Here is a 22,719-nt window from a genome sequence, read left to right as displayed (position 1 = left end):
GTAGTCAATGAATGGTGGCTTGGAGGGGAGTTCGGCACAAAATCTACAATAGGTTTTTACTTTTTGACGACGATTTCCGTCACCTTTGAGAACTCCGGGGAGAAGTCGAAGAAAATGATAATCGCTTGGAGCTTTCCTCGAAACTAAAAGGGAAGGCGATCCTCACAGCTTCTGAAACATTGCCTCGGGTCAAGACCATAACACACCAGCATGAAAGATGTCATCTTCATCTAGAATATCATCTAGAATAATAATGTTCTAGATGAAGATGACATCTTTCATGAAGCCGGAAAATTGTCTCTTTTTTGGCATACCGTACTAGTAGTACCATGTTACACAGCTGCCAAACCGTCCGATTTTTCGGACAGTGTCCGATTTTGAAGGCTCTTCCGAAAACCGGTCCGAAAAGGGAAACATCCGAAAAGCAGCCAAAATGTCGAAGATCATTACTTTCCTACGCAGAAGTCCTGTACTTTCACTTTTCAGCGCACCTGAAGGCACAAATCCCTGTACATTTGCGTCTAAAAAGGCTAGCACTTGGCTGTGGAAGTGCAAAGAAACATGCCTGGATTAGGCTGGATGGCATGTACGCTGACAGTCTGGACAGAGTCAGTGTGCGACCACACTCATCATTACAAAATTCATGACAACTCCGGGGTTACCATGGCAACGAAGCGAATTTTTTCATGGTGTTTTAGGCGATATTGAGTTCTCTGTAAAAAAATTGCCGAGGAGAAAAATTCGCACCATGTGCATGTGTGGCCAGCCTTGGCGGTGAAGGCCAGGGTGTCCGATTTTGGGCGAAAATAATTATTTGGCAGCACTGCATGTAGTACCGGTACGATACTGTCAGCTGTACTCATTTTCACACTCATATTTCGCTTACGTCACCAACAAGTAAATGATTGATTTACTACTACTAGCACTGCACAGTTTTTTTTAGGCTGACACTGTGACTGGTACATGGTAGATCTACAACTCGTTCCACCGAGCTCGCGAGCTGAGCTGACCATGAGCATGATCCGGAACAGATCTCGGGCCAGTGGGCGATTTCGCGGTTGCAAAGGCGGCACTCCTGCATTCTGTATGGCTCCTGCTTTTTGTTTTATTTTGCAAGAGATTTGTATTCGATGTTCGTCTCGAGACCTCGTTCTACTTTTCCGGCTCTCTAGTTGTTGAAAGATTAGATATTTCCTGGGTGAAAGTAGCTAACCACTACTTCTGTCCATTTGGTTTTCGAAACCAGTGTTTGGTGTGAGGTGGAGCACACAAAGATAAGTTCCCCGCTGCTAAATCTTTCCAAGTTGGCTTCTTTGCGCAGCTCGTCCGCGAGCAATTCTGTGTAATGGAGACCGAGGAAAAATTGGACCTGAGGTCCAGCGAAGGAGACTGCGTCTTGTGTTCTGTGACGGAAGCTGAAGTCAGTCTTGATGAAATGCTTAGCTTGGCGTGTCGGCAGGGCAAACAGGATATCGTGGAGCTTCTTCTGGAGAGCGGTGCTCATGTAAATCACAGAAACAAAGCTGGAAACACTCCTTTGTTAGAAGCATGTAGCCAGGGTCACGTCGAAGTAGCTAGGCTGCTTCTGGACAGAGGTTCTGTGATCGATGCTCCCACGGAGTCGACATCGGACAGCGCTTTGACCTGGGCATGTACGCTTGGAAACGACCTAATCGTAGATTTACTGCTGACTCGAGGAGCAAACGTCGAGCACAGGACCAAAGATGGTTGCACAGCTCTCATGTTCGCTGCGTTGGCTGGTCATGTGCAGGTGGCGGAGCTACTGTTGGACCATGGCGCTGAGATCAACGTGCAGTCCGACTCGAACAAGGACAGTCCGCTTACGTTTGCCTGCTGGAAAGGCCATCATGAGGTGGTTGGCTTGTTGCTGAATCGCAGTGCAGATATTGAGCATCGCACGAAGGAAGGATTTACCCCATTGATGTTTGCTGCTCTCGGCGGTCATACCAACGTAGCCAAACTACTGCTGGAGCGCGGTGCCGAGGTGAACGTGCCGTCCGGTTCCAACAACGACATCCCGCTGACGTCTGCGTGCTGGAAAGGCCACCACTCGGTTGTCAAGTTGCTGCTTGAGTATCGCAGCGACTTGGAGCACCGCACCAAGGATGGCTGCACGCCGCTGATGTTAGCGGCACGCGAGGGTCACTTGAGCGTGGCCATGCTGATACTGGAGTACGGCGCCGAGTTGAACAGCCCGTCTGGCAGCGAGAACAACATTCCACTGACGCTGGCTTGCTGGAAAGGCCACTGCGAAGTGGTGGAGTTGCTGCTGCATCACGACAGCGATCTCGAGCACCACAACAAAGCTGGCTGTACACCGCTGATGCTGGCAGCCCGAGAGGGCCACGTCGAAGCAACTGAGCTGCTGCTCGAACATGGCGCGGAGATCAATGTCCCGTCCGGTTCGAACGATGACACTCCGTTAACGTTAGCATCGTGGAAGGGACATGCGGAAGTCGTGGAGCTGCTGCTGTCCAATAAGTCCAATGTGGACCACCAGACCAAGACTGGCTGTACACCGCTCATGGAGGCTACGCGGGAAGGACATGCACTCGTAGCGCAGTTGCTGCTTGAGTATGGTGCTGAGGTTAGTATGTGTGTGTGTCTGTCTGTCTGTCCGTCCTTCCATATCCGTATAGATGCACACAACAAGACTCCAGGTGGATGCTGATATGCATATACACTCATATCTCTCTTATGCGGGCAATTGGGGACCGGCGCTGCCCATAACTTTAATATCCATAACTAGTGGTGTGCACGGGTAGTCGGGTACCCGTGCTACCCGTGAGGACCTTGGGTAGACGGGTACAGAATAGTACCAGAAAACCCGAAGTCGCAGATGACACCATGCACAGTGCACGTGTACAAACTCATGTACATGTATTACTCCGCATGTCTACCCAGTGTGTAAGGGAAGAGGTGCATTGTGGTGTTACCATGAAAACATTACCCTATCGGCTACCCGTGCTGCCAGGAGAAAACTAACCGAACCCGATACCCGAAAAAAATGCTACCCGACTCAGCCCTATCCGTAACTCTGAATCACTGACATTTTGATGGGGAATGGCCAGAGATCTGGCATAAGAGATGACTATTTGCACAAAATTGGCAACGGATTAGTAGCATTTCCACTTAAACTCAACCACCGCATGCCCAGTAGACTGAGGTGCCTGTAACTTGGAGGTCTGGACAAGAGAGACTGGAGTGTATTTATTGAAGGTGTCAACAAGTCAATGTCAATGTTGACAAGTCAGTGTCAATTTTGACAAGTCTATATCAATGTTGACAGGTCAATGTCTTTCTGGGGGAGACACTGGCTCTTCTAAAAATCAAAAATGAGCCGCGACACGACAGAAGGGTGCTTATGGCATGCGACATCCAACTGCGAAAAACTCGTTTGAAAGTTGAGTATGCAATATTGAGAGTGCACATTTTCTTTTTGAATTTGATCAGTTTCGTTGCGATTTATCAAGCTTCTTGAATGCGGTTTTTTGCAACAGAAGCAGTGAAAATTCAGCCATTGCGCTGTGTCCATAACTTGGTTTGTGAATTTTTGCCATAAGCACCCTTTTGTCATGGTGCGGCTCAAATATCAACTGTGGTGTAACTCCCGCATACCCCACTGTCCTACAGTATTTCAAGTCATTTTTATGACGCAATGCTCGTCGGGACAGTACCCTTAGTGGAATTGCACACTCTTGGGGTGTGTGTGAGTGGGTGTGTATGTGGGGCGGGGGTATACTTTTGATATTAAACCGTGCGCAATCGACAGCACTTTACAAACGTTAGATGATTGCGAAAAAGTTTTTCATCAGTTTACGAGAATTATTCGCTTACAAAATATAATTGATTCATAGTGGATGCGTTCGATTACTGCCATGAATCGATTCATGAATAGAATTTCGTCGTTTGATTTCATGTCATGAGCTCTGGGATCGTTTCGGAATCCATTCACCCTATTCACACGGGGTGATGTGAATAGCCAGGGGCGATTCATGAATGGCTTCGACGTCGATCCGCGGGCATAATCGAACGCACTCAGTGTGATTTGGGTGGACATCAAGCTTCTCACGCAGGTAGCGAGTTTACATGCGAAATGTGACATAATCAGTTTCCAGAGTATGGAAAGTGATAATTCCCTTTTATTGTAGGTGCGGTAGTATCTAATTCCATATTTGGATGCCACTTTTGAAGTACAGTCAATGACTGTGGATATAATGACAATTCGCGAATAACGACAGAATTCCCATGCCCAGAGCAAAGTCCCATCCAACTGTAATACATATAATGAGACTTCGGGTATAACGACACTTCGCGAATAAGGACACTTTTCTGATGCCCCCCGAGTGTCGTTATAAGCGAAGTTGACTAGTTCTTTTTGGATTTTGATTCTTGAATGTGGTATTTTACCTAATTATGGCACTTATACTGGACATCGTGACTACACTGAGAAAATCTCATTTTCCATGTTTGTCCTTGCGTCGGCCTGTCAGCTTGTCCGTGTGTTTGTATGTGTGCGCCCATCTTGCCTCTCCCTTGGAAGCCCACGTGACCAGTTTTTCGCAGTGATCACGTACACGTATGCATGGGGTTGTGGGTAATTGTGTTTGTGTGTGAATAAGCCTCTTATACGGGCAATCAGAGAACATGATATCCCTGGCCTGTCACAGCAACTAAAGAAAAAGCGAAACAAAAACAAACAAATTTTGTCCTTCTCCTATTTCAGCATAACACATTTTTTGTTTGTGTTTGTGTGTGCATGGGTGTGTTTGCGCGCTCGCATGTGTGTCTGTATGTGCACGTGTGTGCGTGCGCGTGTGTATGATTACACTGTCTGTGTAGGTGGAGACTCCAGACAATTACGGCCAGTCGCCGTTGTTTATGGCTTGCTGGAAAGGGCACGCGCGCGTCGCCCGACTTCTGCTCGAGCTCAACGCTAACCGCGACTGTCGTACCAAGACTGGTATCACGCCACTCTTTCAGGTTAGTTATCTGTGGTGTTTGTCGACCCATGTCCCTGTCCAGCCAGCCCCCCCCCCCCCCCCCCTGTTAACTTGCATGTTGCAGAGCTGCCGCTTTTCTGCGCCAAGACATCTGAATGGGGTCCGTAGGTGTCCTCCGTGCAGGGGCCAAGGAGTACAGTGGCAGCGCTCCCGTAAAACCATAAACGTATTTAGGAATGTAGGAGCCAGTAAGAACAGATTAGGGCTCTTTCGTGAACGATTATAGCAAAGAAGTGAAGAATGTTTTCAGTTTGTTGGAGCGACCTGTAAAAAGTGGCGCATGCCCGAAATATCGGAACAAGTGGAAGCCCTGATGTTGTGTCTTCCGACCAGCGTGCTGGTTGTGGGTAGGAAATCATCAGCATCATGATGTACTTCAACAGCTTTGTGACGGTTCTGATCCGTATGTGCATGTCTTTGGTTGTCGGGGCTATAAGCGTGTGCAGACAGCAGATTGTCCCACCTATTCACTGTGGGCGTGACACACCGTAAAGTCGTGTATAAAAGCCGCGGCTTGTTTGATTTTTGGGGAAATTATGCAGGCTTCTATATGAGACAGGCCTCTATACAAGACGGGCATTTCTATTATGTCAACACTAAAACCAGGCGTTAATGTGTGCCGACAGTGTATCTTGAAAATCAGGCTTCTATTCAAAACAGGCTTCTATATGAGAGTCAGAGACGGCTTTAATACATGACACTACGGTAGTAGTCCAGGGTATATTCTAGGACGAATTTCCAACCGGTTACGGTCCAATGAAGAGTCGGGGGGTGCGGGGTCCTCCCCCGGAAATTTTTTTCAAAATACAACCCAAATATGGCACTCGACAGCAATTTAACAGATTTCTTGTTGATGGAGTGTAGCAAACCGTACATACTCGTGACCCTAGTACCAGCTCACGCGCCTTCGCTGGAAGTATCCGTCCAGAAAAAAGCGTTTGACCATTCACAGCTCCATTCACCCACAGAAAAGTACGGGCGGTTGGAACTGATTTGTAACTTTTCAACCGGTCGCCAACAATTCCAACCGGTCGAAAACCGGTTGGGGCGGTTCTAGAAAATTCCCTGGACCGTACACACCTCTTGTATCTACAATGTACATGTAATTGCTTCCCTTCGAGAAGTGAATGCTATTACGTTCTCTCTTTCTTTCTGTCTTTCATACCCGCTTTCTCTTGCGCCCTCTCATGCTCTCTCTCTCTCTCTCTCTCTCTCTCTCTCTCTCTCTCTCTCTCTCTCTCTCTCTCTCTCTCTCTCGCTCTCTCTCTTCTCTTCTCTTTGTAAAAAATAAGAATATAAGTTTACCTGAAGATGAAAAAAGGAAATATGAGACTCTTCTACGTAGACCTGATAACTGCAATCAATAAGATAAGGGGTCGTCGCAAAAGTTTTTTTGTCGTCCCTGAAACGAACATGATTCGTTTTGGGGGGGGGGGGGGCAAAATCGCAAGTCGACCGACGCTGTTCATATGACATGTACATGCATGCGATTTTCGTCGTTCAGCATAGCAATCTGTGTTCCTTTCAGACGAAGATGAGGGGTCCGAGTACGAAATGAACGTTGTTCGTTCGTGAAAATTTTTGCGACGACCCCTAAGCTGAATCGACATTTGTGTATACCTGGTACTTTATTCTTGCAATGTTTAACGGTGGAGACAATGTGCAATATACATGTAACAGTGAAATTAGGAAGAAGTAGTGCAGAAAACAATCAGGATTCAGACTCTAGATTGATTGGTGAGTGGGTCACCGTCCGAGTTTTGTGCTGAAACACTAACAGCGAATCATGACATGATTTGTTTCTGTGTTAGGCGTGTCGCGAGAACCACATTGAAGTTGTACGTCTGCTCCTGGAGTACGGCTGCTCTGTCAACTCGCCGTTCCCGAACAGCAGCAAAGAGAATCCGTTGACGCTGGCGTCGGAGAAGGGACACATGGACCTGGTGAAGCTGCTGCTTGAGCGCGGTGGAAATGTTGACGTAAGTGATGGGTTGGGTTATTGCCGTGTCTACATGACCATGATCACACTGTACATGCACACGCGTATCACGCGATTTGTTTTTCGTGGCGGTTGGGTGCGATCGTTGTACGTGCCACATTGTGTGTGTGTTTTGTGTGTGTGTATGTGTGTGTTCGCGCGTGGGCGCGAGTGTGCCGGCATGTGTTTGTGTATATTGTGTTCATGTATGGCAACTTGGCTGTTTGCTTGCTTCCGCGTGTGTTTTTTGTGTGTGTGTGTTTTTTGTGTGTGTGTATGTGTGTGTTCGCGCGTGGGCGCGAGTGTGCCGGCATGTGTTTGTGTATATTGTGTTCATGTATGGCAACTTGGCTGTTTGCTTGCTTCCGCTTGTGTCCTTGTGCAGGTGCGCACGAAGAAGGGAGCCACACCGTTCTTCTTGGCTTGCCGAGAAGGACACTTGGATATCTCTCTCATGCTGTATAACAAGGGAGCTGACACAGAGGTTCCAGACTCGCGTAGTGTTACGCCTTTGCTTGCGTCTTTCCGTAATGGTCATGTTAATGTGGTTGAGTGGCTCCTGAAGTATGTCAAGGCGTTTCCGAGTGACGACGACTGCTCTGTAAGCAAAATACACGCGTGTGTGTGTGTGCGCGTTTGCGTGTGTGTGTGGGGGGGGGGGGGTGTCGGTGTGTGTGTGTGTGGGGGGGGGGGGGGGGGCAAAATGCATGTGTGTGTGTGTGTGAAAGGGGGGGGGGGGGGGTGAACTTTACTGAGTAATGCTTCAGTGAGTTGTGAAAGAGTTTTACTGCATCTTCCAGGCTGTTTGCCTCCCTTTCGCATGCTGGTCTAACGTTCGTTGTATTTTGATCTTTGGGTCATCTGATTGAACCAGATCGGGATAAATTTCTTGTGGAATATCCTGTAACGGCTACAGTCCATGCTTCCCATAGTTCAGCGTCTATTGGCTTGTTTGAAATTTCAGTGTCTCATTTCGGTGTTGTTTGTGCTGTTCATCTCGACGTTGTGCGCGCTCGTGTGTCTGTGTGTCTGTCTGTGCCTTTACACTCATACATCGTTCGCTCGTGTGTGTGTGTGTGTGTGTGTGTGTGCTTATCCCTGTCTTGGTCATGTTCTACTTGTAATCGGTATCATCTCGTCTTGCATCACCACAGAAAGCGCTTTCGGCCCCTTGTCCACCCGATTCGAAAATGGCTGAGATCAAGGCATTGCGTGAGAAGTGTACTGATTTGATCATGGCGGCCAAGGCCAAGAAGACTCATGCTGCAGAACAATGTGCTCAGGTACTCAATGCATGATTGATCTTGTTGTTGTTGCTGCTGCTGCTGCTGCTGTCGTTGTTGTTGTTGTCGTCGTTGTTGTCCTTGTTGTTTGAATTCTTTATTCTCACGGTGGCACCATTGCCAATGAGAGAGTTGTTGTTGTTGTTGTTGTCGTCGTCGTCGTCGTTGTTGTTTTCTTTGTTGTTTTGTTCTTGTTTTGTTGTTCCTTTAATTGTTGACCTTTTGATTTGTTTTGTTGTTTTGTTATTATCCTTTGTATTGCTTATGTTCAGGTTGGCCTTGCTGTTGGTGTTTCTGCTGCTGCTTTGAGTCATTGCTGCTCCTGCTACTGCTCCTTCTTGTAGGCCACGTTATGAGAATGTGTGTTTGTGTGCATACGTGGACGTGTGTATGTGTGTGTGCTTGCTCAGCTGCTGTTCAATGAGCTAGACGCCGAGAAAGCGTACAAGGAGAGTAAGCGTCAGGCAGCCATTCGCAAACGTGACAAGCGAAAGAAGCGTAAACGCGAGCAGCAGGAGGAGGCGCGCAGGGAGCTGGAAGCTAAGGAGCAGGAGGAAGCAAGCCTGCAATTAGCAGTCGTTGAGAGTAAGAAAGAGAGAGGGTCTGCTGTTGGGGCGGCCAACAAGGAAACGCTCCGATCGGCACTCAAATCCCTCACGGCTGCACAGCCAGCCGCCATCACCAACACCGTGTCAACCTCAACCTCGTCCAGCAGCTCCTCCACAAGCCAGGCAAGCAGCACCCTCGACCAGCGCAATCTTCACGCTGATGCTGCTGCCGCCACTACAGGTACCAGTTCTATTTCGGGCACTGTGGCTCTAGAAGCTAACAGTGCAGTAGCGCGCATCACGGGCCAGCAGGCGAGTGCCGACTCAGCCGCCAGCGAAGACGATCGCGCACGCAAGAAGGGTCGCCGACGCAAAGGCAAGTCTTCAGCCGCCACCGCCACATCGTCGTCCTCTGGTGGAACGGCGGCCGCAGCGCGTGTGGAAACGGCACCAGCGCAACCCGTGACCTCGTCGGCGGCATCTACGTCGTCCAAATCGTCCTCGTCGAGCTCCGGCTCTTCCGTAACCGGAGACTCGGTTCGTCACCACGGTGATGCGAGCTACTCCTCGCCGCCCCAGTCCGACGTGCCCAGCGAGGTGCGCAAAGCTGGGACCAAATCCAGCACTTCTTCGTCCAGCAGCGCCGGCCAGTCCGCGGGTGCTAATTCGAGCACGACATCACGATCCAGCAGTGCCAAGTCCTCATCTCATGATGGCGGCAGCAGCAGCAGCACGGAAACCGGCAAGGCAGACGATGCACGAGTGAAAGCAGCCGCCATGTCTCTGGCGGCGCCACGCTCTGCTCGCACTCCGGCGCGCGCTCCGAACTCTCGTGCTCGCACCACCGCCGAGACGTCCTACCAACAGTCAACGAACCAGAGCAATGCATCGCGCCTCAGCTCGGGTAGTGATACTGTCGTCGTGTCTAGCAGTCGCTCCTCTGCCTCGGCCAGTCGCGCCGGTAATACGTCCACGGCTGGAGCTCAGAGCAGCGCTGTGTCGGGTAGCACTGCAGGCACATCGTCGTCGCTTGCGGCTGCGACTAGTGCTGTCAGCTCCGTGCGCTCTTCCACTGGTGTTAGCACATCGTCCCAGGTATGTGTGAATGTGTGTGTGTGTAAGTATGTATGTGTGTATGTGTGTGTGTGTGTGTTTGTGTGTGTGTGTGTGTGTGTGTGTGTGTGTGTGTGTGTGTGTGTGTGTGTGTGTGTGTGTGTGTGTGTGTGTGTGTGTGTCAGCCAGTGCATGCCGGAGTATGTGGTGTGATGTGTGTGCGGGAAAAAAATAAAGAAAGACCAAAAAGTAGGGATTCACTGGCCAGAAAAAGCCACTTCATAGCTGTGTGGTGTAGACCAGGCTGAATAGTGGCGGTCAATTCTTCAGCCTTGCAAGCTGTTGAATGGTGCAATCCCAGCACAAGTTGCTATGGCTTCTGCTGTAGCATCGCTATCATCGCCTCCGGCGATGGGCGTCCAATGGTGTGTGTGTTGATGTGAACCCAGTGTGATCTGTTTTTCCAAACCTTGTCCTCACCCACTTACTGAGGTGTGGTGAACCCATACGTGGGATCATTTCCAAGTCCAAGCCGATTTCAGGGGGTGTCGGCCGTTGGGCAGTTCAATAGCCAATAGAGTCACCTTCCAAGATTTCTTTTGAATCTCTCTCTCTCTCTCTCTCTCTCTCTCTCTCTCTCTCTCTCTCTCTCTCTCTCTCTCTCTCTCTCTCTCTCTCTCTCTCTCTCTCTCTCTCTCTCTCTCTCTGTCTGTCTCTCTTTCCCTCTTCCTCTCTCTCCCTCCCTTCCCTTTCACTCCCTCTCACAGAGTGTGGCCGAGTCATTGTCCGGTGAGAATTCAACGCGAGACGTGGGCCCTGCAGCGTACGTCGACGATGAACTTGACTGGTTCGAAAACTCCACATCCTCTTCGGTGAGAAAGCACTTAACATACTTACACAATTCACCCCTTGTGTGGATTTATTTTTTATTGTTGATGCAAATAACGCTGAGTAGTTACCGTATTTTCCGGAGTATAAACCGCACCCCCATTTTTTTCGCTCGGATGTGTGTGGGTGTGGGTGGGTGTTATCTGCTGCAACTGACACCAAGAGTACACAACCCCTCCCCCAAGAGCGTGGAACTCGACTATGGGTGCGGTCCAGATAGAATTTCGAGTTGACATCATTTTTATGATGCAATTCGTTTTTGTTCACTTAGGGTGTCATCGATTGGCGAATCTGGATTGAGTGCGAGCAGGCGGTGTGGTCCGCGCAACGCTGGCCCAATCGAACAAAACAAGGGTGTAGTACGCACAGTGTACGCATATCGTACAAACATTCTGTGAAAGCTGTCCAAAAACGGCAAAGTCCATTTCCACTCCGGCCACTCCCGGTGTGGGGGCCACTGTGGTCGGATTCCACTCCAAGTACACCTACTCCGGATTCAACCAAACGATCACGCTCACTCTGACCACACTGGCTCGGGATTCGCCCAATCAACCATGCCCCTATCCTGGACGTGTGGGGGACAAATCCTTTTCGATCTTGAACATGGAATACGTGTGAGTGATGCGTTGACACCCCGTAAATCACTCGTGCGAGGACAATTGCATCATTAAAAAATGACGTCGGCTTGAAATTCTGTCAGTCCGACAGGCTATGTAGGAGTTGCACACTCGTGGTCGGTTATGTTCTTTTGCTGATTCCTCTTCTCCGTGTGTCCCATGCTGCGTACTACAGCATCGTCAGCAACGGCAGCATCGCCAGCAAGCGTCCCTGGAGCACGGTAATCAAACAGCGGGTGCCAGTGGCAGTTCAGGCAACAGCAGCTCATCCACGACCAGCTCCTCGCACTCTTCAGGGTGGCAGCAGGTCACTCGTGGGGGCTCCAATCGTAACTCTCGTGAGCAATCCTCTACCATGCCTGCCGTGAATAGCGCAGCAACAAGTGGTGAGTGCTAGAACTTAGCCGTTTCCTGCAAATCAGCATGGTTTGCAGCCGTTGTACTTCTGTATTTTCGTCTTTCATGAAAGAAACTTTCCTTTAGAGTAGTTGTGTGCATGGGTAGACGGGTACAGAATAGTACCCGGAAATCCGAAGTCGCAGATGACATCATGTACAGTGCACGTGTACAAATTCATGTATTAAATACTCCGCATGTCTACCCAGTGTGTAAGGGAAGGGGTGCATTGTGGTGTTACCATGGAAATATTACCCGATCGGGTACCTCTGCTACCCGTGGAAAACTACCCGAACCCGATACCTGAAAAGAATGCTACCCGACTCAGCCCTGCTTTAGGTTCGTTGGTCGAGACCAGGCTCTTTTTGAAGAATACCGTATGTGTCACGTGTGTGTGTGTGTGCGTTTCTGTGTGTGTGCGCGTTTCTGTGTGTGTGGGTGTGTGTGTGTGTGTGTGTGTGTGTCATCTTCCCCATATTGCACTGTACTCAGGACTGCAGTCCAGCGTGATATCCGGCGCCGGTGCGAACGGCACAGGCGGAGGAGCTAACGGTGGCAGCATCATCACCAGCATGACGTCCAGCAAGCCTGTCGCCATCGCCCCTGGTGTTCTGCTGACTAGCTCGGTGCTACCATCAGCCAACAGCACAACACGTACGATCACGCTGAGCATCACGAACACTCTGGTCGGGCGTATCATCGGCAAGGCTGGCCACAAGATCAACGCCATCACGGAGCAATCTGGTGAGTTTTCCTGCGACGGCGCCGAGGTGCTTAGCGCGTATGTGCTGTTTTACGTGTGCATGGCCGTATGCTCGTGTTAGCCAGATGTACGCGCTCACCCGCTGTGCATGCCCTGCGTGCGTGTACATGTATGTGCATGTCCGTGCGTCTGTACACCCGTGTGTGTGTGGTGGCGGGGGGTGCGGTTTGTTTCAACCTGGATTGTACCACGTACTGCGTAGAGCTGTGCTCACAGAAATCCGACCCCAGTTACAAAACTGGTGCCTTTGACCAGTTCCGATTGCATCACTGTGCTAGTCTTGTACATGTGTTGGTTCAGCCGCATTCGTACCACTTCCAGGGCATCGAGGGTCGTGCAAGTTCAGGACGCCAGATATGCACTTTGGGTCGGATTTCACCGAGCACAACTTTAATTTACGCAGCGATCACGCTGCAAGAAGGTTTTCTGCCAATGTGTGTCCGCACACCCGCGCAACAACTCGTTCTTTCTCAACGATCTCCAACCAAACTGTGCTGTGCCGTGACCATGGTCCTTTGCTCGATGTTTGTGTCAGGATCACGGCCTGAGCTTGTTGTCATTGTTTGTCTATTCGTTTGTTTGTTTGTTTATTGTAGGTGCCCAGATTAACGTTGGTCGTCAGCAGCAGCGTGCACCTGACCGCAACGTCACCATCAAGGGGACTTCGAAGCAGCTCAACAAGGCGCAGTCGCTCATCATCGAGGCGCTCAGCAACGACAAGGAGTTTGAAGCGGCGGCGGTGGCAGCGTCTAACCTCTCGTCCGCGCTGTCCTACGCCACCGGCGGTGCTGCACCAGCGGCGGCCCCTGCCTACAATGTGTCATCGTCCTTCGCTGCTGCTGCTGGCAGTGGTAGCTCTTCCGCACCCGGTGCGGACGACATGGGCCCAGCAGCCGCAATTGGCAACGTTTCGTCATCGTCCGCCGGTGCGTCGAGTGATGCCGCCGCTGGTGGCTTTGCCCGCAGTCAAACTGGCAGCGGAAGCGATGCTATCAGTACGGTCTCCAGAGAAGCAGCTGCGCCCAGAGAGGCAGCATCGGCTGCGTTTAAGCAGACCAGCACCACACTATCGTTTGCGGCTGCAGTGCGTCCTTCGGCCGGTGGTGGTGGCATCGGTGGTTCAGTACCAGCGGCGACGGCTGTGCCAACAGCTGCTGTAGTCACCAGCAAGCCAGGCAAGAGCTCAGCGGAACGCAGCGACAAGGAAAGCAGAAGCGAGCAGCGTGCTCGCGTGGCCCAAGTCGGCAGCACTGTGGAAGTCTCTACCTCTGGCCTGTCTCTCACGTCACATTCGGCGAGCTCGGTCGGCATGTCAGCCGCCGCTAGTAGCAGCAGTGTTCACCAGTCAGAGGCAAACTCCTCCACACTACTCATGGCCTCGACCGTCTCTCAAATGCCGCCGCCTTCCTCCGCGTCCTGTGCGACTACATCAATGTCAACGCCGATGACATCACGGGCGATTAGCCCCGTTGGTCACATGACTAGCTCTGCGCTAAGCCAAGCCGGAAGCGGAACCGATTCCGTCAGCGGTACGGTCTCCAGAGAAGCGTCTGCGTCCAGAGAGACGGCGTCGGCTGCGTTTAAGCAGACCAGCACCACGCTGTCGTTTGCGGCAGCCGTGCGTCCGTCGGTCGGCGGCATCGGTGGTTCTGCACCGTCCGTTGCGCCAACAGCTGCGGTGGCCGCCAGTAAACCCAGCACAGGCTCGATGGAACGCTCCGACAAGGAGAGCAGAGGCGAGCAGCATGCACACGTGACCCAGGTCAGCGGCAGCAGCGTTGAAGTATCCACCGCTGGCGCTTCTCTAACGTCGCCTTCATCAAGTGTGGCCGGCATGTGCGCGTCCACTAGCAGCACCAGCACCAGCAATGTTCAGCAGCCAGAGGAGAGTTCTTCAACTCTGCTGATGACCTCGTCGGTTTCGTCAATGCTGCCACCCTCAACGGCATCCTGTGTCACGACCTCGATGCCAGCGATGATGTCACCGCGAGTCATCAGCCCGGTCGGTCACATAGCGCCACCTCAGCAGCAGCAGGCTTCGCCGCACTCTTCAGATCCGACTAATCCGCTCGCTCGCCGCCTCGCCGAAGTGCAGCTGGGTGGTTCGCTGGGCGTTTCATTCGGTGACTCGTCCGGAGGAACAGCGCCAGCACCGGTATCCACAGCGCCTGGTTCCAGTATAGAAACAATCGAGCCGTCGTCATCGTCGGCAACCAGTTCTCCCGCACCTGGTATGGGTGCCCCGTCATGGCATGCACCGATTCACCACCCGTCAGTACAACAGCAACAACAACAGCAGCCGCATCACCATCATCACCACCAGCAGCAGCAGAACAACACGTCACGTGACATCATGCCTGGCAGTGGTGGTGCCGTCGGCACGGTTGCCACTCCGAGTGCCGTTACCATGGGTGCGCCTGGCCTTCAGCTGGGCGGCGGTGACACAACCTGGCAGCACTCTCAGTCACACCACCACCATCACCACCACCACCAGCCGCAGCAGCAGCAAGCACAGCAGCTGCAGTGGTTCGCGGCACGGCCCGGGCCAACGACTGCGACCACGGCGCAAGGCGGCTCGATCGCCACGGCAACTGTCGGTGCCAGCTCGTCCGACTTTGGCCGCGCAACGTCGCACACCGTCGGCGGTGGCAGTGATTTGGCTCAATCGTCACAGCAACGCTACGGCGGTGCCATCTCCGGAGTGTCGATTCTCTCCGACCCCCGCTGGACCAACCAGACGCCGGACCAGCCACCCCACGGCGCCATGTTCGACAACAGTAGTGCCGGCGAGAGCGACTCGGGACCGCGTCACTTGGACGGCAGCAGCGTGGGCGGCGGAAGCGTGGGCGTAGGGAGCGGCGCTGGTACCGCCGCGGGCATCGCCAGCCCCGGTGGCTATCCACACCCGTCGCAGCGCCTGCCACCGCAAGCGCAGACCGGCTGGGGGCAGCAAAAGTCAGCGGGACCTATGCCTGGTAGTAGTACAGCAGCGGCGGCTGCAGCGTCATCTCAGTTCAGCAACCATCAACACCAGCAGGACTCCGGCAGTGCTTCCGGTGGCGCTATGCCCCCGGCGGCTGCTCCCGGCTTCAACATGCGTATGAACGGTGCGCCAGGCTCCTCCATCCCCGGCGGCAACACGGGCAGCATCAGCAACGGGCAGCACGCGTTCGGCATCCACGGGCCCGTAGTCTCGGATCACCGTGCCAACGTAGCCTCGCTGGGCGGCGTGGATATCATGCAACCTGGGTCGCGGAGAAGCAACGTCGTCTCGACGTCGTCAGCATCGTCAGTGTATTCGCGTGGTGGCGGCGGTGGGGGCAGCAGCTCACGATCACCGGGTGACGTTGGCGGCATGCCTGGCTCTCGCTCACTGGCCGACTGGTCGGCACCGGGAACCGGTGGCGGCATGACGATGCCAGGCTCGCTGAAGGGATTCCCGCTGCACCCTGACAGTGCGACCGCGGCCACTATGATGTCAAGAGCGACGGCAGCAGCGTCAACGTCAGCACAATCTGGCAGTCACATTGGTAGCCAGTTCATGCATGACACCGCCGACTCTTCGCAACTCATTCAACCGCCGTCTGGCTCAACACAGCAATCACAGCAGCAGCACCAGCACGCGCTACATCATGCACAGAATCCGCTCACGTTCCTGCAACAGCAGGGCCAGCCGCCGCATCATCATCATCTGTCCCACGGCAATGCGACCAACGGTGGTAGCGGGAATGTCGGGCAGCTCTCGCAGAGACCTGGGTCACTGCAGCAGCAACAGCAGCAGCAGCACACGCTGCATCATGCCCAGAACTCATTGCCATTCCTACAGCAGCAACACCAAGGTCAGCCACCGCATCATCATCATCTCTCCCACACCAGTGCAGGCACCGGTGCTGGTGCCAATGTCGGCCAGCTCTCACAGAGACCTAGCTCGCCACAACAACAGCAACAGCAGCGGCAACAACAACAGCAGCAGCAGTTGTTCGGAGCTGGCCAGCAGCAGGTAATGCGCGGTGCCGGTGGTAGTGGTAGTGCTGCAGTCGGCAGTATGAATGCATCTCTGATGGGCCACCAGTCACCGTACCTGCGAGGAAGCGGCAGTGGTGCGTCCAGTGCTGACATCGTGACCGACTCGTTCCAGCGTCCCAGCGCTGGTCCTGCCGGGTTTGTACGCGGCGGTGGCAGCGGAGGTACTGCCTCCACTGGCGGTGCCGCTGCTGATAGCACATCTAGTGGCATGGGTGGTGGCTCGAACAATGAACCTCCGCTCTCGTTTCCCCATCAACACCAGCCCTATCACCAATCCAGTCAGGCGGTTGGTGCCGCTTCAGCTGCTGCCGGCTCAGCGTCGGGCCCGCAGGGTGGGCCAGCACGGTCCAATCTCCCGCAGATATTCAACCCGCGCCGTTCGTCGCAGCAGCAGCCGCACTCCAGCGGCATCAACGGTGGAGGAGGCGCTAATGGTCCGCCAGTCCTGGGCGGCCGAACCATGCCCGCCGCGGCTAGCGGCAACTATGGTTCGTTTGGCGTCATCGGTGGCCGTTCGCCGTCCTCGCTCAACGCCATGCAGAGTGCAGCGGCGGCAGCAGCAGCTTACAGGCAACAGATGACCATGTCGGCAGCTGTGGTAGCAGCAGCGGCAGCCAATGCCCATCCCATGCAACAGCAGCAGCAGGCACAACAGCAGCAGCAGGCACAACAGCAGCAGCAACGCTCCTCATCCATGCAGCAGCAGCACCAAGCCGCAGCATCGTCGTCGTCATCGCAAGCGCAAGTACCTCAACAGCAGCAGCCATCTTCTCAGTCATCCCAGCAACAGCAGCATGAACAGCAGCAGCAAAGGCAACAACAGCAACAGCAGCAGCTTGGCCAGCGACCTTTCTCGCATAGTACACCAGCAGTATAGTGCTATGTCAGCGGTAATGGGGTGGTTCAATCTTGGATGGCCAGGGCTTTAGCTTCTGCTCTTTCACTTCTTCTTCTTCTTTTCTGACGCTCTCTTTCTCACCCCCTGTCACTCCCTCTTCTCCTCTCTCTCTCTCTCTCTCTCTCTCTCTCTCTCTCTCTCTCTCTCTCTCTCTCTCTCTCTCTCTCTCTCTCTCTCTCTCTCTCTCTCTCTCTCTCTCTCTCTCTCTCTCTCTCTCTCCTTGAAGTGTGATTTGTGCATTTGATAAGTTGTGCTGTGATCCTGTTGCCACCCTGCACCTGCTTGTGACTCGGCTCAACCTTGCCAGGTATCCTGCCCGAACCCTACCCGAACCCCGTCCTGCCCCACTTTTTTTCTTGCTTGCCTCTCCTCTTTCCCCATACTTCCCCAGAGTCGACTTGCTGATTTTGCGTTTTGCTGCCGTGTCAGAAGAGTCAACAATCTTGTTTTTCTTCATCTTGCTTTTACTCTGGTGGTGTGTTTGAGTGCTAATGTTCCATGGGTATTTTGCTTGCTTCCAGATTCCGTTAACAGTGCTCTCTCCCTCACCTTTGATTTTATTATTTTGTTTTCGACAGGCTCCGCTGCTTTGGGCCATCATCCCAATGGCTTGATAGTCTTTCTTTAAATGAAAAAAAAAAGAATACTTGGGTTCTTTTGTTGAGAGCGTGCGTACGTGTGTGTGCGTACGTGTGTGTGTGTGCGTGCGCCAGCTAGTTCGGTTGGTGGGTATACTTATGCCGGATGTGTTGGGTCTGTGCCAACGGGCTCGGCTGCTTGAAGGTGTAATGTTGTACCTACCACCTTTGTTGGTTTCAGGGTTCACATTCATTCTATTTGAAGTATACATACCTGTTGTAACAAATTCTTGAGCTGAGGAATAGATACTCAAAGGGAGTAGATAGCATGGTATATATAGGGGGAGAACATAGGTGATAACAAGAGTACATAACCCCCTTATGTACTCTTGGTGATAAATAACACAATGCAAGTGTAGATGATGTAAGTGTGGGAATAAGGTGTGAATGGAAGTGTGAGTGTAAGCACTAACTCAATGCTGGTGGAATATGTCACATCTGTCTTTTCCCTAGTGATTAGGGCCGATTCCCACTACGGTACCGAGAGTGCCGTGCCGTGAGTACCCATGGTGATTTGCTCACGTGAGGGGTAGTTTTGGCGCGAGTTCATTCCGTGGCTCCTGCCGTACCGCGCCGTGGACATCCCGGTGCCGAGGGCCTCTGGGGGGTGGAAATGGCATGCCGTGGTATTCCGCGAGGTCGAATGCAGTGAGTAGTAGGTATTTTACTACTCCCTGAAAGGAAGTTTTTCTTTCTTTTGTATTTGTGGTACGAAATTTTTTCTTGGCTTTTCGATTGGTTGCTTCTTGAGCTTTCTCCAGTCATCTCCCCGGCCCCTGCTATTTTCCCTCAGGACCAAAGTCAGAAATTGATAAAAAAAATGGTGATCCGGCCTGCCGACGGAATGCACGGAATGACTGTGCGCAGGTGTAAATCACTCTCAGCGTCAAGCTCGTACCATGGGGTACACGTGACCTACCCAAATCGTCGGCACGGCACTCACGGTACCGTAGTGGGAATCGGCCCTTAGGAGTGTACCTTGTAACTCTGTCCCTGCGGGAATTTGCGGAAAAAACTCTTGAAAACTTGCGCAAGAAATCGCGGCAGAAAACAACAAAAAATGCGAAGAAAAGTGTGGAATGATGCAGAACTTGCCAGGAATTCGCGGAATTATTTGCAGAAAATTGCGGACTTGGGCCAAATCACGAAATTTGTTGCATCGTATATCTACTCGGGAGTACAGTAGTACGAGTCGTACTGTGCAAATAACCTACAGGATCATGGAAAGCACTGCGTGAAAAGTGCATAAAAAAGTGAGATATAGTGCAGAAAACAACAAAAAACGCGGGAAATCGCGGATTTTGCTAAAAATCGCGGGTTTGGCCGAAAATCGCGAAATTTGTTGCATCCGTGGAATCACGATTTCCTGGAGGGACAGCTTGTTAAGAGTAGGCATTTAGGCCAGGTCAAGTAATAGATGAACTGTGACGATGGAATATTCTGAGGAGTCCAATAGGCTGATGCATGGAGGTAAGCTGTGCATGCATGTTTAGATTCTTAATCATGTTCCACTAGTAGTAAACATAGCCATTTGCGTTGCGGATAGCGAGGCTCTGCCCTGGAGGGACAGCTTGTTAAGAGTAGGCATTTAGGCCAGGTCAAGTAATAGATGAACTGTGAATGGAATATTCTGATTCTATGTTCATCACACCACAGCCAGTCTGTCGTCCTTGAGTAGCTGCCTGAGTGGTGCTGTTATGGCCGACTCATTGGGGATGTACTGTGCTAGAAAGTTGACCATACCCAGGATTCCTCTCAGCTCAGCGGCATTCGATGGTGATCGTAGAGACTTGATGTGCATTGACCTTCCCAGGATCAGCTCGAATGCCTTCCTCTCCAATTAGGTGGCCCATGTAGCTGACTTCCGATACTTTGTATTGGAACTTTGAAGGATTGAATTTGACTCTTTCTCTCGTGCTCGTCCGAGTACAGTCTCAAGTACTTCATCATGTTCACCATCTGTCTCTCCAGCGACAACCGTGTCGTCTACCATTATGTGCGTATCTTGGATGTCTCCAAACGTCTCGTAGTTGCGTCTCTGCAAAATGTCACTGGCGGAGCGCATCCCGAAAGGCATGCGGAGAAATCTCATTCGGCCCCATGGGGTGTTGAATGTGAAGAGCATTGATGACTCTTCGCTGAGCTTGACTTGCCAGAATGATGATGATTGGTCAAGCACAGAAAATACTTTCTTGCCCGTCAGCTTGCTTTGGACGTAATGAAGGGTAGGGGCTGGAAACGGCTCACGGATGATAGCTTTGTTCAGCGGCTTCGGATCCAGACATATTCTGAGTTTGCCATTTTTCTTTTCAGACATCACCAAGTTGCTGACCCATTTCGCTGGCTCTCTCATATCCGTGATGATTCCGCCTTTCCTCATTTCATCGAGTGCCTCCCTCAACTTGTGAAGACGACTGTGCGGGATTTTCCTTGGTGGCTGTGCGACAGGAACAACGTCAGCATCGATGTGGTAGCTTTCACCGAACGTCCCCTGGCCAGTAAATACGTCCTGGTATTGCTCGATGACTTTCTCCCGGTTGTCAGCTTTCGAGCTTGATTGGAATATGCGTTGAACGAGGTGTAGAGCTTCGCATTCATTCTGCCCAAGAATCGGGCAGGATACTTTCCGGCTGACATAATAGGTAACTGGTATCATCGCGGCTTTTGTCTTGGTAAGTCGTCTTGATAGTAGCCGTTCCCTCTGGTCGAACCGTGCTCTGATCAAAACCAGAGAGAATGGTAGTAGTTGTGTCAAGCTGCTGGTCTGGCCGTATGCTCCTGAAGACTGAAAAGTCCAATACAGATGCCATTGCACCGGTGTCTAGCTTGAACAACGTTGGTCGTTGATCGAGGAGAATGGTCTCCTTCCATCTGTCTGCTGGTAGTTCACTGACCAGGATCGTTCCAAACGACCGGGTCCGAACGTCTTCCGCTTGTACTGCTGTCTGCTCCATTGCTGTGACTGCTGGTGGTTTTTGCTGACTTCTGCACACCTTAGCAAAGTGACCGACCTTGCTACACTTTGTGCATGTTTTACCGTACGACGGACACTGCCTTGGAGGATGTGTTCCCCCACAGTATCCGCAGGACTTCACTAAAGGTCTAGCTTGTATTTTCTTCTGTGACCATACAGCGTCAATGTCACGTTTGTCTTTTTTGTTTGAAGTTTTATTTTACATCGCAAACCAAACGGGCATTGATGCCCAATATTATGATGGCGATAGAATAAAAAGTGTAGCTCGATAAAGCTTCACTTGCGAAAATGAGAAAACAGTCAAAAGGAAGTATTTGTACCGGTAATTACAAGTCAAGTTCGAACGAAGTAACAATCAGGGAGAAATAGGAAGATGAGGACCTATGCCAGAGGGAGGTGCTATTCGGCCATATTAACCGTAGAAAAACACTTTTAGCAATCTTTTAAACGGGGTTGGACGACGAGCGGACGTGAGTTCCTGTGGCAGGGTGTTCCAAAGCTTCACGGCGGAAACCAATGGTCGGCTGTCGCCAGATGTTCGCCGAGTTAGCGGAACAACGTATTTGCAATTGTCATTGCCACGGGTGTTACTGGGAGGTTGGAGGGCTACTCTATCTTTCAGAAGAGGGCTGATGCTGCTGGTGTGGACACGGTGCATAAGGAAACGGAGTTTGCATTTGGCACGTTCAATTACAGGGGTCAGGGAAAGGCGAGTGTATAATATATAGGAGTGGTATGGGACGGGAAGGGCAGATTGGCTACGCAGCGAACACATCGCTTGTCGAGGACAGTGAGCTGGTGCCGCTGCTGAGCCGTGAGGGCAGAGAAGAACGCGTTTGATCCATAAAGCATGTCAGGAAGTATAAGGGCAGAATAGAAGAGGAGCGACTGGCGTTCAGATAGCGACGGGCGGATGGTTCTCAGGGTGGTTAGCTTCTGGGAAGTTTTACGTACTATGCTGGAGACCTGCGCGTCCCACCGAAGACAGGAATCGATCTGTAGGCCCAGAAAGCGAGCAGTGGTGGTCTGGGTGAGAGGCGTCCCGTTGCAGTTAACGTTGAGTTCCAGGGTACTACGGCGTGATGCCTCAATGGCTAAGACCTGCGTCTTGTCAGGGTTTAAAACCAGGCCTTTCCCGTGCAGGTAGTCAGCCAAGTTTGACACAGCAACTGATAAGACTTGATTTAGGGTTGCTACAGATCTGCTTGCGGTGTCGAGAAGGATGTCATCCGCAAACAGCTGGGAGTGTGCTGGGCTGGTGACGCTATGGACGTCCATAGTGTATAGTGAAAACAGCAAAGGACCCAGTACACTACCCTGAGGGACTCCACACTCGCATGCAGTTAGGCCCGAGCACTGCCCACTCGCCAGAACTACTCTCTGTCGACGGTCCGTGAAGTAGCTCGCAAACCAACGCAAAACAGTCGAAGATACACCCAAAGCAAACAAATCTTGGATCATGAGCTGGTGCCGTACTTTATCGAATGCCTTGCTCATGTCCACTAGTACTGCGCCAGTATGTAGCTGATGGTCTGCTGACGACAGATAGCGGTCCATGGCCAAGGACAAGGCATCTTCCGTGGAGTGTTGTGGTCGGTACGCAAACTGATTGGCGGGCAAAAGTGAATGGGTT

General features: G+C 51.9%; 1 protein-coding gene across 1 annotated transcript; it reads left to right on the top strand.

Annotated features, from left to right (window-relative positions):
* Positions 1-1,104: 1,104 nt before the first annotated feature.
* LOC135827279 (ankyrin repeat domain-containing protein 17-like) lies at positions 1,105-18,103 on the top strand. Its single transcript, XM_065339808.1, has 10 exons — positions 1,105-2,608; positions 4,864-5,004; positions 6,836-7,003; positions 7,388-7,603; positions 8,157-8,285; positions 8,696-9,928; positions 10,654-10,758; positions 11,567-11,777; positions 12,280-12,531; positions 13,147-18,103. Exons 1-10 carry the CDS (start codon positions 1,346-1,348, stop codon positions 17,451-17,453), a joined length of 8,025 nt encoding a protein of 2,674 aa, XP_065195880.1. The 5' UTR covers positions 1,105-1,345; the 3' UTR covers positions 17,454-18,103.
* The last annotated feature ends 4,616 nt before the right edge of the window (positions 18,104-22,719 follow it).

This window comes from Sycon ciliatum, chromosome 11, assembly GCF_964019385.1.
Source record: "Sycon ciliatum chromosome 11, ocSycCili1.1, whole genome shotgun sequence".
Taxonomy (NCBI): domain Eukaryota; kingdom Metazoa; phylum Porifera; class Calcarea; order Leucosolenida; family Sycettidae; genus Sycon; species Sycon ciliatum.
This window is presented reverse-complemented; position numbering and strand designations above follow the sequence as displayed.

Bases quoted from the DNA above. Each gene is read 5' to 3' on its own strand.
- LOC135827279 (XM_065339808.1), top strand. From the start codon at position 1,346: ATGGAGACCGAGGAAAAATTGGACCTGAGGTCCAGCGAAGGAGACTGC. The intron at 10,759-11,566 runs GTGAGAAAGCAC...TGCGTACTACAG, and splicing joins AAAACTCCACATCCTCTTCG to CATCGTCAGCAACGGCAGCA. The intron at 11,778-12,279 runs GTGAGTGCTAGA...CACTGTACTCAG, and splicing joins GAATAGCGCAGCAACAAGTG to GACTGCAGTCCAGCGTGATA.